Consider the following 14085-nt stretch of genomic DNA (forward strand, 5'->3'; position numbering starts at 1 on the left):
AAGTACAATTTTTTAGACAAAAATAGACTTTAGTTGCAGTACATTACACCTTGTATGCAATTAACATTCCAATTTAAGATACTTGGACAATCCCTTATAATATAATCAGTTATGTTGGAGTTTACTGTGCTCTGAGATAACACAAGCAGGTACCTTTATACTGTATTGGTGATTAAAATAGACTTACTTTCCTTGTGGGGAAGAGGTAGAGATGCCAAGGACCTCTATTCTTAACCTTCACTAAAAAATCATGTGTCCCGTACAGTGGAAATTGGTTTATTTTTTTAGGTCTCCCAGGGGGAAATCTCCAAGAAAGGATGATGATCGCAGACGTAGAAATTCTCCTCGAAAACATTCACCAGGAATTCGAAAGCGATCACCTAGTATTAGGAAGAGGTCACCCAGTCCACGTAAACGGTCACCCAGTATTCGGAAGAGGTCACCGAGTCTTCGTAAAAGGACGCCCACGCCTCGTAAGCGATCTCCCAGTGTCCGGAAAAGATCGGTCACTCCTCGCAAGCACTCTCCTATTTCACGTAAACGTTCACCTAGTCCTCCAAAGAGATCTGGTAGCCCACGCAAACGTTCTTCATCTCCAAGACCTAAAGTGCGTAGACGACCTACACGCTCGCCCAGCTCCAATTCAGAGTCTTCCAGGTTAGTTGATGCATTTATTACATCAAGGTTAAATTACTGCTTGGGTGTCTCCTAAGTCTTGTGCAAACATGCCTTTAGAGATGTGCTTGTTGATAATATCCTCTCACTTAAATAATTTTTATGCCATCCTTTTATACTTACAAGTACAGACATACCCTGTTCAACCTACTAGGAGGGAAAAGATAACTTTCCCAGACTTTTTATCATCTATGTGCTAGGTGTGGGTACTACATTGGTAATGCAAATTTAAGAATAGGTTACATGTCTGGAGTATGAATAGTTTTGAAACTCTTTGACTGCTCTTTTGTTTGCAAACTTGCTTTGTGCTACTGCTGTTTGATTTATATGTACTTCAAGAGGCAAGTTTGAGATAATGCTTATTCTTAGGGTTTTTTCTTTATTCTTGGTTGAGCTTTTCACTGTTGTCTTCCCAACTTTGAATTTTTTTTTTTTTTTTTTCAACAAGTCGGTCGTCTCCCACCGAGGCAGGGTGACCCAAAAAAAGAAAGAAAATCCCCAAAAAGAAAATACTTTCATCATCATTCAACACTTTCACCACACTCACACATTATCACTGCTTTTGCAGAGGTGCCCAGAATACAACAGTTTAGAAGCATATACGTATAAAGATACACAACATACCCCTCCAAACTGCCTATATCCCAAACCACTCCTTTAAAGTGCAGGCATTGTACTTCCCATTTCCAGGACTCAAGTCCGACTATATGAAAATAACCGGTTTCCCTGAATCCCTTCACTAAATATTACCCTGCTCACACTCCAACAGATCGTCAGGTCCCAAGTATCATTCGTCTCCATTCACTCCTATCTAACACCGGGAGCAAGGGGCTAGTAACCCCTTCTCCTGTATATATTACTAATTGTAAAAGGAGAAACTTTTGTTTTTCCTTTTGGGCCACCCCTCCTCGGTGGGATACGGCCGGTGTGTTGAAAGAAAGATATATATATATTCATATGAAAACATAGAGAATCTTTTCCCAATCATAATGACACCAAAAGTATGAAATTTGATGGAAAACTTATGGAATTATGCTCTCAGGAAGTTAGCAGTCTTGACGATGTTTACGCATCGGCGATTATACCCACTTTGAGCCCTATTTTCGACTGATTTCAACTATCCAATAAAGTGGTCAGAATTTAGCAATTTTGCCAATTTCACACAAATTTCAAAAAATGCCAATTTCCAAATTGGGTCCAGAATAAACAAGAAAGACATTCCTGGCACTAAAATAACATTTCCTCTGTTCATTAGTCACATCCCCAGGCCCCTCTTCCATTTCTTTTGCTTTCCACTTTGATTTTTTCTCACAAAAATAATAAGATTTACTGTTATGCATACTATTGCATTAGTGTAGAAATGGTATAAATAATATCGGCGCACTTGTGAAAGAATATTAGACTCACCAGTTGACGTGTATTGGACGCTTGGCATGATTTGTTTACTTTTGAACTTTGGTAAAAAACGAACATTTCTGCTACTTTGAGCTCAATTTCAAGGTACTTTTCATTGTAAAACCAGTCAAAATCATCTCAATTTCTGTAATATGTCTTCCATTCTATACAATGAAACCAGGAAAACTAGAATACAGCAATAAATACCATACGAAAATACAGTGCAAAGTCGCTGTTTTAAACCATAGACTGACAGTTTTTTTTTTCTCATTACACACTGTGTGCTGCAGGATTTTTTTTAGACTGCGCACACTGACCACATAGACCCATTCTTTCATATGTAGGCCTACCAGCTTTCTCTTGCTAAATTTGAGGGCGCTAGAATTTATGCGTACTAGTACATGTACACCTACCATCCGACTTACGACCGAGTTCGGTTCCGAGAAACTGGTCGTAAGTCGAAATGGTTGTAAATCGAACTTTACTACTTAATATCAACAAAACATTTTTGTAATGACTTTATTTTATTGTTTTATTTTGTATTTCATGTTTTATTTACTTTTTATGTTGTTAGTACTGTATTTTATACTGTAAGGTTTAGGATAAACAGTGTGTACAACACAAATAGTTTATTTCTCAGAAATTTGGCATAAAAAACACGGTCGTAAGTCGAGTGGTCATAAGTCGAGCAGGTCGTAAGTCGGATGGTAGGTGTACTTCGAAAACCCTGGCGCGTAAGCCATACTAGTACGGCCGAAACCCCGAAAGGGTTAATTGAGCTATGTGTAGAAAGAGGTTTGGTAATAAGTAATACATATTTTATGAAGAAGAGGATAAATATACGAGGTATGATATAGCACGTAATGAAAGTAGCTTGTTAGATTATGTATTGGTGGATAAAAGGTTGATAGGTAGGCTCCAGGATGTACACATTTATAGAGGGGCAACTGATATATCGGATCATTATTTAGTTGCAGCTACAGTTAGAGTAAGAGGTAGATGGGAAAGAGGAAAATGACAACAACAAGCAAGAGGGAAGTGCAAGTGTATAAACTAAGGCAGGAGGAAGTTCGGGTGAGATATAAGCAACTGTTGGCAGAAAGGTGGGCTGGTGCAAGTATGAGTAGTGGGGGGGGGTTGAAGAGGATTGCACTAGTTTTAAAAATGCACTATTAGAATGTGGGGCAGAAGTTTGAGATGGAGATTTTGGGTAGATGGCGAGAATATTTTGAGGAGCTTCTAAATGTTGACGAAGAAAGGGAAGCGGTAATTTCATGCACTGGCCAGGGAGGTATACCATCGTTTAGGAGTGAAGAACAGGATGCGAATGTGGGGGAGGTGCGTGAGGCATTACGTAGAATGAAAGGGGGTAAAGCAGCTGGAACTGACAGAATCTGTTTAATGGGTTTATTGGTAGTATGATAATGGGGTGTGAATGATAAACGTCTTCGGAGGCTTCTTACTTTATTGATAATGTCGTGGTGGGTACACAGGCTTGTGTGTTGTGCCCATGGCCCGGGAGGGCCATCCCACGAGAGAGAGCTAGGAGTAGGCCTTGTGTCTTCCTGCTAGGCTGCTGTGCGAGTGAGAGTGAGGCAAGGGCAGGCAGGCTGAAGTGGCAACGCCTATAGGTGGCAGCACCAGCATGGCGAGAAATATGAACTAAGCTGGCAGACAGCATGGGTTGTCTGTGCAGACAGTACAGGCTGTCTACATACGCTCGGCCACCTACCGTGTGTCGTCCCAACGCGACAATACTGGTGGTAAAAGAAACTCGGTCTCTCTCTCGTAGGAACAGGGCACAGAGCACAAAATAAAAACATATATATACATATGGACATGGAAAAAAAAACTTCCTACAGGGAGGGAAGAAAAAAACATATGGGGTGTGCTAAACATTGTGGTCATAGGCAGTGAGCGTCGAAGGGCATCACTGCACGCTTTCCTGCGTCTGGACAGATACTGCAACACAGGAGACATCGCTGCGGCTGAGCTGTGACGTAACAGGGTACAGTCTCCTCTGGAACGGTGAAGCAGTCATCGTAGGAGTCGCTGCAGGTTTTCACTCAGCCTTGGGCACGACATGCTGGTGCCCTCGATTGAGGCGTCGACAAAACTCGGCAACTGGGCAGGACTTCTGGCAAGTGACTCAGGAGGACACTTCTCGACTGGTACTGTCGCTGGGCTGTCACTGCCGGCGAGCGTGGAGCGAGTCGTGGCAGAGACGACTGGGCGAAACATCTGGGAGTCGTAACATCATACACCAGACTGCAGTGAGAGAGCTAGCAGTCAAAGTGACATCATCTTTGTGCAGGCTGCTCACTGAAGCTTGTGACACGAGGCTGACAGAGCGCTTGCCGACAGGGCTAACTGCGGCTTGGCGAGTATCATTCTCTCGGCAGTTGGAGTTATAGCAGAGGTTAGTCTAAGTGTCCCCAGACTTGTTTCTCGACAATACTAAAATAATTACTGAACGCTCGATGGTGACATCATGTGATGTCGCGAGGTGACGTCAGCAGACATCTCGAGGTGACGTCAGGCAGACATCGTGAGGTGACGTCAGTAGACATCGTGACGTCATGAGGTCGGGCAGCATCGTCGGTGACATTAATGTGATGCGGGCAGCACACACAGCATGTGGCCTGGGACATCTGGTAACTCACATGGCTGGTAGATCTACATGACATCGCCCACACCCACGTGGCGTCGGGATCCACGTGGCGTCGTGATCTACGTGGCATGCTGATCCACGTAGCTTCGAGTGGCCTTGGGCACTCGGATACACAGTTCTGGCAATGAATTCACACGGAAAACAGCAGAAAACACAGCAGAGGGAGTGGGCAGTGGTGAGTGGTGTATGGTAGTGTGGTGGCGAGGAGCGTGGATGAGTGTATGGCGAGGGAGCATCTGGCCATTCCTCCTCCTCCCACCCACAAACACGGGGAAACACACTGGACGCATAAATCACCACGAAACTCACCTCTGGCTTGCTGAAACAGCTGTGCTGAGCTGAACAACAGCAGCAGCAACAGTGACGCTGAACACGTGACTTGGGAAACAGCGTGGGACGCTGTAGCGTGGGGTCACTTACAATTCTCGGAGAATTTCGGCAAATTTCGGCCTGGATCCTGCTTGTACCTGTGTCTGGATGCTCAAACGTGCAGACACAACATCAGGATAACTTGTTGAGAGACGGATGCTACTTGTGTAGGGTAATGAAGTGAAGATGACTTCATACCTCTCCTTCCTTTCTCCGGGCAAACAACTGCTGCGACCACCGCTGCTACCAATGTTTAATGGGTTTATTGGTAGTATGATAATGGGGTGTGAATGATAAACGTCTTCGGAGGCTTCTTACTTTATTAATAATGTCGTGGTGGGTACACAGGCTTGTGTGTTGTGCCCATGGCCCGGGAGGGCCATCCCACGAGAGAGAGCTAGGAGTAGGCCTTGTGTCTTCCTGCTAGGCCACTGTGTGAGTGAGAGTGAGGCAAGGGCAGGCAGGCTGAAGTGGCAATGCCTATAGGTGGCAGCACCAGCATGGCGCGAAATATGAACTAAGCTGGCAGACAGCATGGGCTGTCTGTGCAGACAGTACAGGCTGTCTACAAATCATAACAGAAATGTTAAAAGCAGGGGGGGATATAGTGTTGAAGTGGTTGGTATTTTTGTTTAATAAATGTATGAAAGAGGGGAAGGTACCTAGGGATTGGCAGAGAACATGTATAGTCCCTTTATATAAAGGGAAGGGGACAAAAGAGATTGTAAAAATTATAGAGGAATAAGTTTACTGAGTATAGGAAAAGTGTATGGTAGGGTTATAATTGAAAGATTTAGAGGTGGGACAATGTAGGATTGCGGATGAGCAAGGAGGTTTCAGAGTGGGTAGGGGATGTGTAGATCAAGTGTTTACATTGAAGCATATATGTGAACAGTATTTAAATGAAGGTAGGGAAGTTTTTATTGCATTTATGGATTTAGAAAAGGCATATGATAGTGGATAGGGGAGCAATGTGGCAGATGTTGCAAGTATATGGAATAGCTGGTAAGTTACTAAATGCTGTAAAAGAGTTTTTATGAAGATAGTGAGGCTCAAGTTAGGGTGTGTAGAAGAGAGGGAGAATACTTCCCGGTAAAAGTAGGTCTTAGACAGGGATGTGTAATGTCACCATGGTTGTTTAATATATTTATAGATGGGGTTGTAAAAGAAGTAAATGCTTGGGTGTTCGGGAGAGGGGTGGGATTAAATTATGGGGAATTAAATACAAAATGGGAATTGACACAGTTGGTTTTTGCTGCTGATACTGTGCTTATGGGAGATTCTGAAGAAAAATTGCAAAGGTTAGTAGATGAGTTTGGGAGTGTGTGTAAAGGTAGAAAGTTGAAAGTGAACATAGAAAAGAGTAAGGTGATGAGGGTATCAAATGATTTAGATAAAGAAAAATTGGATATTAAATTGGGGAGGAGGAGCATGGAAGAAGTGAATGTTTTCAGATACTTGGGAGTTGACGTGTCAGCAGATGGATTTATGAAGAATGAGGTTAATCATAGAATTGATGAGGGAAAAAAGGTGAGTGGTGCGTTGAGGTACATGTGGAGACAAAAAACGTTATCTGTGGAGGCAAGGGAATGTATGGAAGTACAGTGGACCCCCGACTTACGATCAGCTCCCAACACGAACAATTATGTAAGTGTATTTTTGTAAGTGCTTCTTTAAGTGTATTTTTGGGGGTCTGAAACGGACTAATCTAATTTACAATATTCCTTATGGGAGCAAATTCGCTCGGTAACAGCACCCGAACAGCCTTCTGGAACGAATTAATATTGTAAGTCGGGGGTCCACTGTATAGTAGTACCAACACTGTTATATGGATGTGAAGCTTGGGTTGTGAATGCATTAGCGAGGAGGCGGTTGGAGGCAGTGGAGATGTCCTGTCTAAGGGCAATGTGTGGTGTAAATATGCAGAAAATTCGGAGTGTGGAAATTAGGAGAAGGTGTGGAGTTAATAAAAGTATTAGTCAGAGAGCTGAAGAGGGGTTGATAAGGTGGTATGGTCATTTAGAGAGAATGGATCAAAGTAGAATGACATGGAGAGCGTATAAATCTGTAGGGGAAGGAAGGCAGGGTAGGGGTCATCCTTGAAAAGGTTAGAAGGAAGAGGTAAGGTAGGTTTTGTGGGCGAGGGACTTGGATTTCCAGCAGGCATGCATGAGCGTGTTCGATAAGAGTGAATGGAGACGAATGGTATTTGAGACCTGACAATCTGTTGGAGTGTGAGCAGGGTAATATTTAGTGAAGGGATTCAGGGAAACCAGTTATTTTTATATAGCAGGACTTGAGTCTTGGAAATGGGAAGTACAATGCCTGTACTCTAAAGGAGGGGTTCGGGATATTAGCGGTTTGGAGGGATATGTTGTGTATCTTTATACGTATATGCTTCTAAACTGTTGTATTCTGGGGACCTCTGCGAAAACAGTGATTATGTGTGAGTGAGGTGAAAATGTTGAATGATGATGAAAGTATTTTCTTTTTGGGTCACCCTGCCTCGGTGGGAGATGGCCAACTTGTTAAAAAAAAAAAATGTTCATTTCCATGTCTGTGAATCTTATACCATAATACAAACACCTTACATAATGTTCAAGTTGTCTCCACGTTGGTAAAGTAGAATAAATAAAGAGCAACACTCCCATTCTCATGTAACACCATTTTTAGAAGGAATAACGCTCTGAATGAAGGCATATGAAAGGAATAATTTTTTACAGTTATCTCCAGTAATACTGTTGTGTACACATTTTCTTTGGTGTTGAACTAGAGAAAACGTTTTTTCTGACACTCCAACTGGAAAAACATTTCATATTTGTTAATTTACTCTACTGTGGATATACAGTGGTCCCTCATTTTTTGTAATTAATCCGTTCCTGGAGGAGCTACTATAAACGAAATTTACGATTTGCGAATCAATTTTCCCCATAAGAAATAATGTAAATACAATTAATCCGTTTATGACACTCAGAAGTATTAAAACAAAAAAATTTTTTACATGAAATATACATGTAGTACATAAACAATACAATGGGAAATGATGAATGAAACATTAACAGCATAACACTTACCTTTATTGGAGATTCTTCTTAGTGTATGGGAGACTGGAGGAGGAGAGAGATAGGGTTGTTTACAGTTTGGAAGGGGAATCCCCTTCCAGCAACACCTCAGGTACCAATTGCTTCTCTGGGGTTGCTTCTCCTCTCTGTTTCTTAATGCCACTAGGACCACCTTGAGAGTCACTCTAGTCCTGTCTCGCTAAGTAACTGTGGAGAGAGCTCTGTTTCTGGCGTCTCTTTAACACTTCCCTAAAATGGCCCAAGACTTTGTCACTGTACATATTTCTCACCTTCTTTACCACAGGCTTGGAGCTTACTTTGGAGCCATGGTAGCTTATTTAGTACTTGCAAGCACTAAAATGAGTGGAATATTATGAAATATTTCGTTGGAACACTTGAGGGGACCTTCACTCACTGGTAAACAATGCCAGACTGGCTGGGTAGGGAGGCCTCCCCGGCTCACACCGTGCGTAAGCGTCCTGGACGAACTACTATTCGCGAGTCAACCTATGAGACAGCGAGTCCATGTTTATACGAAAATACCCCTATGATTGGCGAAATTTACGATTGCCGAGAACTACGAAAAGCGAGGGACCACTGTATTTATCATGTTTATATGTTACATAGCATTATTATATAATTTTGAAAAAATATCATAGATGGATTAATGAAAGTGCCTATATTAACGTAATATATGATATGTAATGCACCTCATAGTGATTATTATTGCATCATTATTAATATGGCATCTTCAACACTGATAAGACACTCTTAGTAATTTTAACATATACCTGCATGCCAGCACAGTGTATAAGTATAATTAGGTACAGGTACACATAAGTATAATTATCAGAGTACAGCTCCTCCTCACTTAGCTATTCATATACTGATGCCTCGCAGTTATGACAGTCTCTGTGACCAGTATTTATACGTAAATAATGTAAATTAGAGCTGATTTCCTCTGTTCTGTATTTCATTATACAGTACACTACTGTATAAACATTTAAAAATATACCAGAAATGTTATAAATGGTGCAAAGGTGACATAAAAACAATATCAAAGATGGTTGACACAAACCCAGTACCATTGTAGTGTGCTCCTCACTTAGCGACGAATTCAATGAATGACGTGGTATCTGGAACAGAACTCTGCCGTTAAGTGAGGAGAGGCTGTATATATAAAATATGAAGTAACTTTGAAACACTTGAAATTTTGGGAAGTTTCCAGACATAATGGAGAGTCTAATATGGTCACCGTGGTGGCCATATTAGAAAATCAGGTGGGGGGAGCCATATAGAGTTTTGGTCATAATTTGAAATGTCCGTATTTGCAGAACGCCGTAAGGCGAAATGCCATAAAGCAGGGTCCTACTGTACTGTGTGGCAGAAGAGAATAAAAACTAAATTCAAACAGAGAAACACAGGTGTAGGGCTCTGAGCCTAATTTGCAGATGTGGAAGACAATGTCTGCAGATTCCTACTAACAGATGAAACTAAGAATTCAGCTTATTGGCTGACATTGATTTTTGGCTGTGGTAGTGTTCATTTGTTTCAGCTGCTCAACACCTTGTGTTGCATATTGTGAGGTGTAGTGTTGTGAAGATGGGTGCAGGATATCACTAGGTCAGCTTTTTAAGGTCAGGTGTTAGGGTGGAGATGGATTGCACCAAGAGTGGGGTTCTCTCCATGTAGGAATAGTTGTGCAAGGAATTTAGTGGTGCTGAAGGCATCATAATTTTATTTGCAAGGGTGTTAAATGTTTGAATGCAGGCTCCAGCCCCCTTATTCTATCAGAAAAGATGGGTTTTGTGTTACTCAGCTCCCATGTATTGTGTAGGTTTGTCACAGTTGACTGAGCTCACTTCTTGACACTTTAGCATTAACTATCCTGATCTGTATTAACCTCTTGTATTGGTGTGTGCATTGATAAAGCTTGATGACAAACATTATTCTGTTCTGTAATAAGTGGAAAAACTTTTATTATATATTTTGGAAATGTTCTTAAACCTCAAAATTTACCCTCAAAAGTGGTTCACGCTCAAGGAGCCGATCCGTCCTAAGGAATAAGGATGATGACTTTGAGATTCATCGGAAAGAGGATTCTGTCTTGAAGAAAAGGCAGTACAGATCTAACAGGGATCCTTCAACTTCAGAGGATGAGGTAAGCCAGGAGCTTCTTAATCAGTTTGCCTGTTGAGCCATATTTGTAAAGGTAAATATGGATTATTACAGTGGGCTTATTTAATTTGCAAGATTATTTTTATTTACTGGATACATTTTAACAGGGTCCATCCCGTAATTTTGCTGGTGAGCACAGAGGTGGTGGAAGCCCACCTCGTCGTAATGCTCCACACCCTGGCAAGCGATCCATGTCTCCTCGAAGAGGAAGGAGATCTCCCTCACCACGGTACCGCCGAAGGTGAGTTGCCTCTCTCATGTGTCCCTTCTCATAGAATGCGTTCACATGTTAAATTAAAAGAATGGAACTTCATATACGTACATTTAATTAATATTATAATACAGTAGGACCCCACTTACATGGCGGGTTAGGTTCCAGGCTGTCGCCGGAAAGCAGACATCGCCGGAAGGCAGAACACCATTTTTTTCCATTTATAAATGCATATAAATGCCAGACAACAAGTTTACACTAACTTATATTAAGTTAGCAATAGAAATGGGCATAAAAACACAATAAAAGGTAAGATACACACAGAGTACACTTATTACTTACCTTAAAATCTTAATATTAATGTGTGAGAGGTGAGTGGCAGGGTGTTTATTGAATAAAATCAGAATGGCACACCATCATCCTCTAACTTGGCACTTAATAAAGCAAGAGGCTTACGACTTCTCTTTTTATCACAGCTAACCTTTGACGCCATTGTCAATGAGAGCCAACTAGTTAACGAAAGAGTAAATGAGAGAGAGAATGAGATACAGAGTTGAGACATTGTAAGAACACAAACTGAACAGGTAGTGGGCGATCACTTGGTCAGGCAAAATAAATGCATATTAATGTGTGTCTACTTTTAGTTCGTTCATGTACATTTGTAAGAGTTTGTAAAACATTTACCTCAATATTTTTTATTATAATAATAATTACCTCACAATACAAATACTCTTACATTGTGTACAAGTTGAACAAGTTAGTACAGAATAAACAAACGGCAACACACCATTTTTAGAGTGAATGAAGATATTATTATTATTATTATTATTACTATTATTAATAAAAAGCACTAAACCCGCAAGGATCGTGAATTGCTATATATAGAGTAAAGGCATACGAAAAGAATATTTTTCTACAGTTATCCCCCAGTTTGACTAAAGAAAACGTAATTCTTCTGACACTACCCACACAGCTGCTTTGTAAACAAATCTCATATTTACATAAATTTTTATTCTGTGAGTGTATGTATCATGTTTATATGCTATGTAACAGGTTTCATATATAATTTTGAGGAAAATATCATAGATGGATTAATGAAAATGCCTATATTGATGTAAAATAAGACATTAGTGAGCCCAAGAGTGATTATTATTACGTAGTATTGGCGTCATAAGTAGAGAGAGACTTAGCGATTTTAATATGTACCTGCACACCAGCACAGTGTGTAAGTATATTTAGGTACAGGTACACATAAGTATAATTATCAGAGTACATATAAAATATGCAGTAACTTTAAAACACTTGAAATTTTGGAAAGTTTCCTGACATAATAGATGTGGTCACGGAAAATGTAAACAAACCGGGTGGGGGGCGCCGTATTTGAAAGACCGCTTGCTGTATAGCAAACTTTGGCCATAATTTGACAGCGCCGTATTAGCGGAACGCCGTAAGGCAAAATACCATAAAGTGGGGCCTTACTGTATTTCTTTTTTCAAGATACACAAAGGCCCCAGTTTTTGACATTTCAACTTCTGATCTTTCATGTTTATAGTGCTGATGCATTGGAACCTGTTAATGACTTAAAAATAAATGGTTAGCCTTTTCAGTGGCAGGACTACTATATTTATGATTTTATTAAAGATTAATTATAAATTTTAGTTTTCTTAGTTTTTTACCAAATGCCTTCATACTTTCTGTATGTTCATTTTAGGTATGTATAGAGAGCTCACATAATATTGACATTGTCCTTCAAACATGGCATTTCTACTGTCTCTAGCCGCCGCCTCACTAACATTCAAAACCCGTTTCTTACCCACACAGCAATGTTGGTACCATTATACTTAGGTACATTACCCTTATTGCCTCCATGAATTCCTTAGTACACCACTCACCTTCTACCCTTTGTCACTTCTATGGCTAGCCTCATCTCTCGTTGAACCATCTGTCGATAAGTTCACTACCAGATACCTGAACACATCTACTTCCTCCATGCTCTCTCCCTTTGATCTGATTACTAATCTTTCTTTTCCGATATTTTTTGGCACTCTCATCACCTTTCTCTTTCCAAGGTTTGCTTTTACTTTATTTTTTACATAACCCTCCCAGATTTGTTTGCGAAACTTTGCAGCTTCTCTTCAGAATTTCGTCACATTCGTTTTTTTTGTTAATCTCTTCCTTGTCAGCATTAGGAATCATTTTACAGAGGTCTTTGGCATATGCTGTTACATTGCACAATTGATATATTGTGATTACATTGGAGCCAGGATCCTCTCTCAATTAACTTATATCTGGTGCCTTCAGTAGTAGCAATTACTGCATTTCCAGTTGCCTCTACAATTATCTTTGATAAGTAATTTGGAGGAGATTTTTATGGCATTGATTACAGGTACAATTTTCAACTACACAACTGAGTTGTTTGTACATTTTCTGAATATAATAAAATTATAATGTCCCAATTTATAGCAGTACGTGAGAAGAAGTAATGCAGTATACAATTTGTTTATTGTTAATAATTGTTTATGCTTGCATAATTTGACAATCTTTTCTTTTCTTCCCAAACTACCTGTTACTTCAGAATGTTGCACCTCTCATCCAAATTGTCTGCATAACTATATGACCCATGCACAAGAGGTGATAATGCATTGGTACCTCTTACTTTTCATTGCTGCCATTCACACTTTTTTTTTCGTGTATGTATGCACATGTGGGGGGGGGGTGCCCTCAGTAATACCTAGCTATAACCACATCTGAGTTGCCTGTAGAACCATCTTCATTGTTGGAAGAGTAAGAAACTTCAAGCGTGTATTCACATCCTCTTCATGTTTGTAACTTCATGCACAGTGTATAGAGATGATATTGTGTGTACAATATATGATGCCTAGTCACTTAATTTGTGGCTGTCTTTGTATATATTAAGCAAAATATGTAAAATGTATAGTGATAATTTGTCATATCCAAATTGTGTACAGGTCCCCAAGTCCTCGCCGTCACACTCCTAGTCCAAGGTTTCATAGAAGATCACCCAGTCCACGTGGTAGGAGGTCCATCACTCCTAAGGGAAGTCCTCGGATGCGTGGATCGCCTCCCATAAGAGGTAGAATGTCACCACCACATATGAAAAGAGGAAGATCACTCAGTCCTCGAGGCAGGCGATCACCTAGTCCTAGGAACCGAAGATCTCCAAGCCCAAGAGGACGTAGGTCACCTAGTTTAAGAGGAAGACGATCAGTTAGTCCAAGAGGGCGTAGATCACCTAGTCCAAGAGTACGTAGATCTTCGAGTCCTCGCAGGAGACCAATGTCACCCCCTCAAAGGTAAGTGAAAATTTATATATGCTATAGCTCTTATCTTGATACACGAAAATGAATAGTAACTATGTAGAAACATATGGTAGGCTCTTAAAAGAAGCATGGGTTATGTTTCAGTAAATCAGCATGTACATGTATGCTTAAAACTTTTACAAATTTAATAACAGGAAAAAATGGGTTTTGTTTCAAACCTCTTTTAAGTTAACTCCTTTCTTT

General features: G+C 40.5%; 1 protein-coding gene across 5 annotated transcripts in view; it reads left to right on the forward strand.

The window, feature by feature from the left end:
* Positions 1-14085, forward strand: part of Srrm1 (Serine-arginine repetitive matrix 1) — an 83558-nt gene that overhangs the window by 58890 nt on the left and 10583 nt on the right. For all 5 annotated transcript variants that reach the window (XM_070094187.1, XM_070094184.1, XM_070094188.1 and 2 more), the window contains 4 exons: positions 289-657; positions 10201-10333; positions 10458-10591; positions 13531-13875. In XM_070094187.1, coding sequence (XP_069950288.1) covers positions 289-657; positions 10201-10333; positions 10458-10591; positions 13531-13875 — 981 coding nt within the window. The remainder of the gene's footprint in view (positions 1-288; positions 658-10200; positions 10334-10457; positions 10592-13530; positions 13876-14085) is intronic.

This window comes from Cherax quadricarinatus, chromosome 44, assembly GCF_038502225.1.
Source record: "Cherax quadricarinatus isolate ZL_2023a chromosome 44, ASM3850222v1, whole genome shotgun sequence".
Taxonomy (NCBI): Eukaryota; Metazoa; Arthropoda; class Malacostraca; order Decapoda; family Parastacidae; genus Cherax; species Cherax quadricarinatus.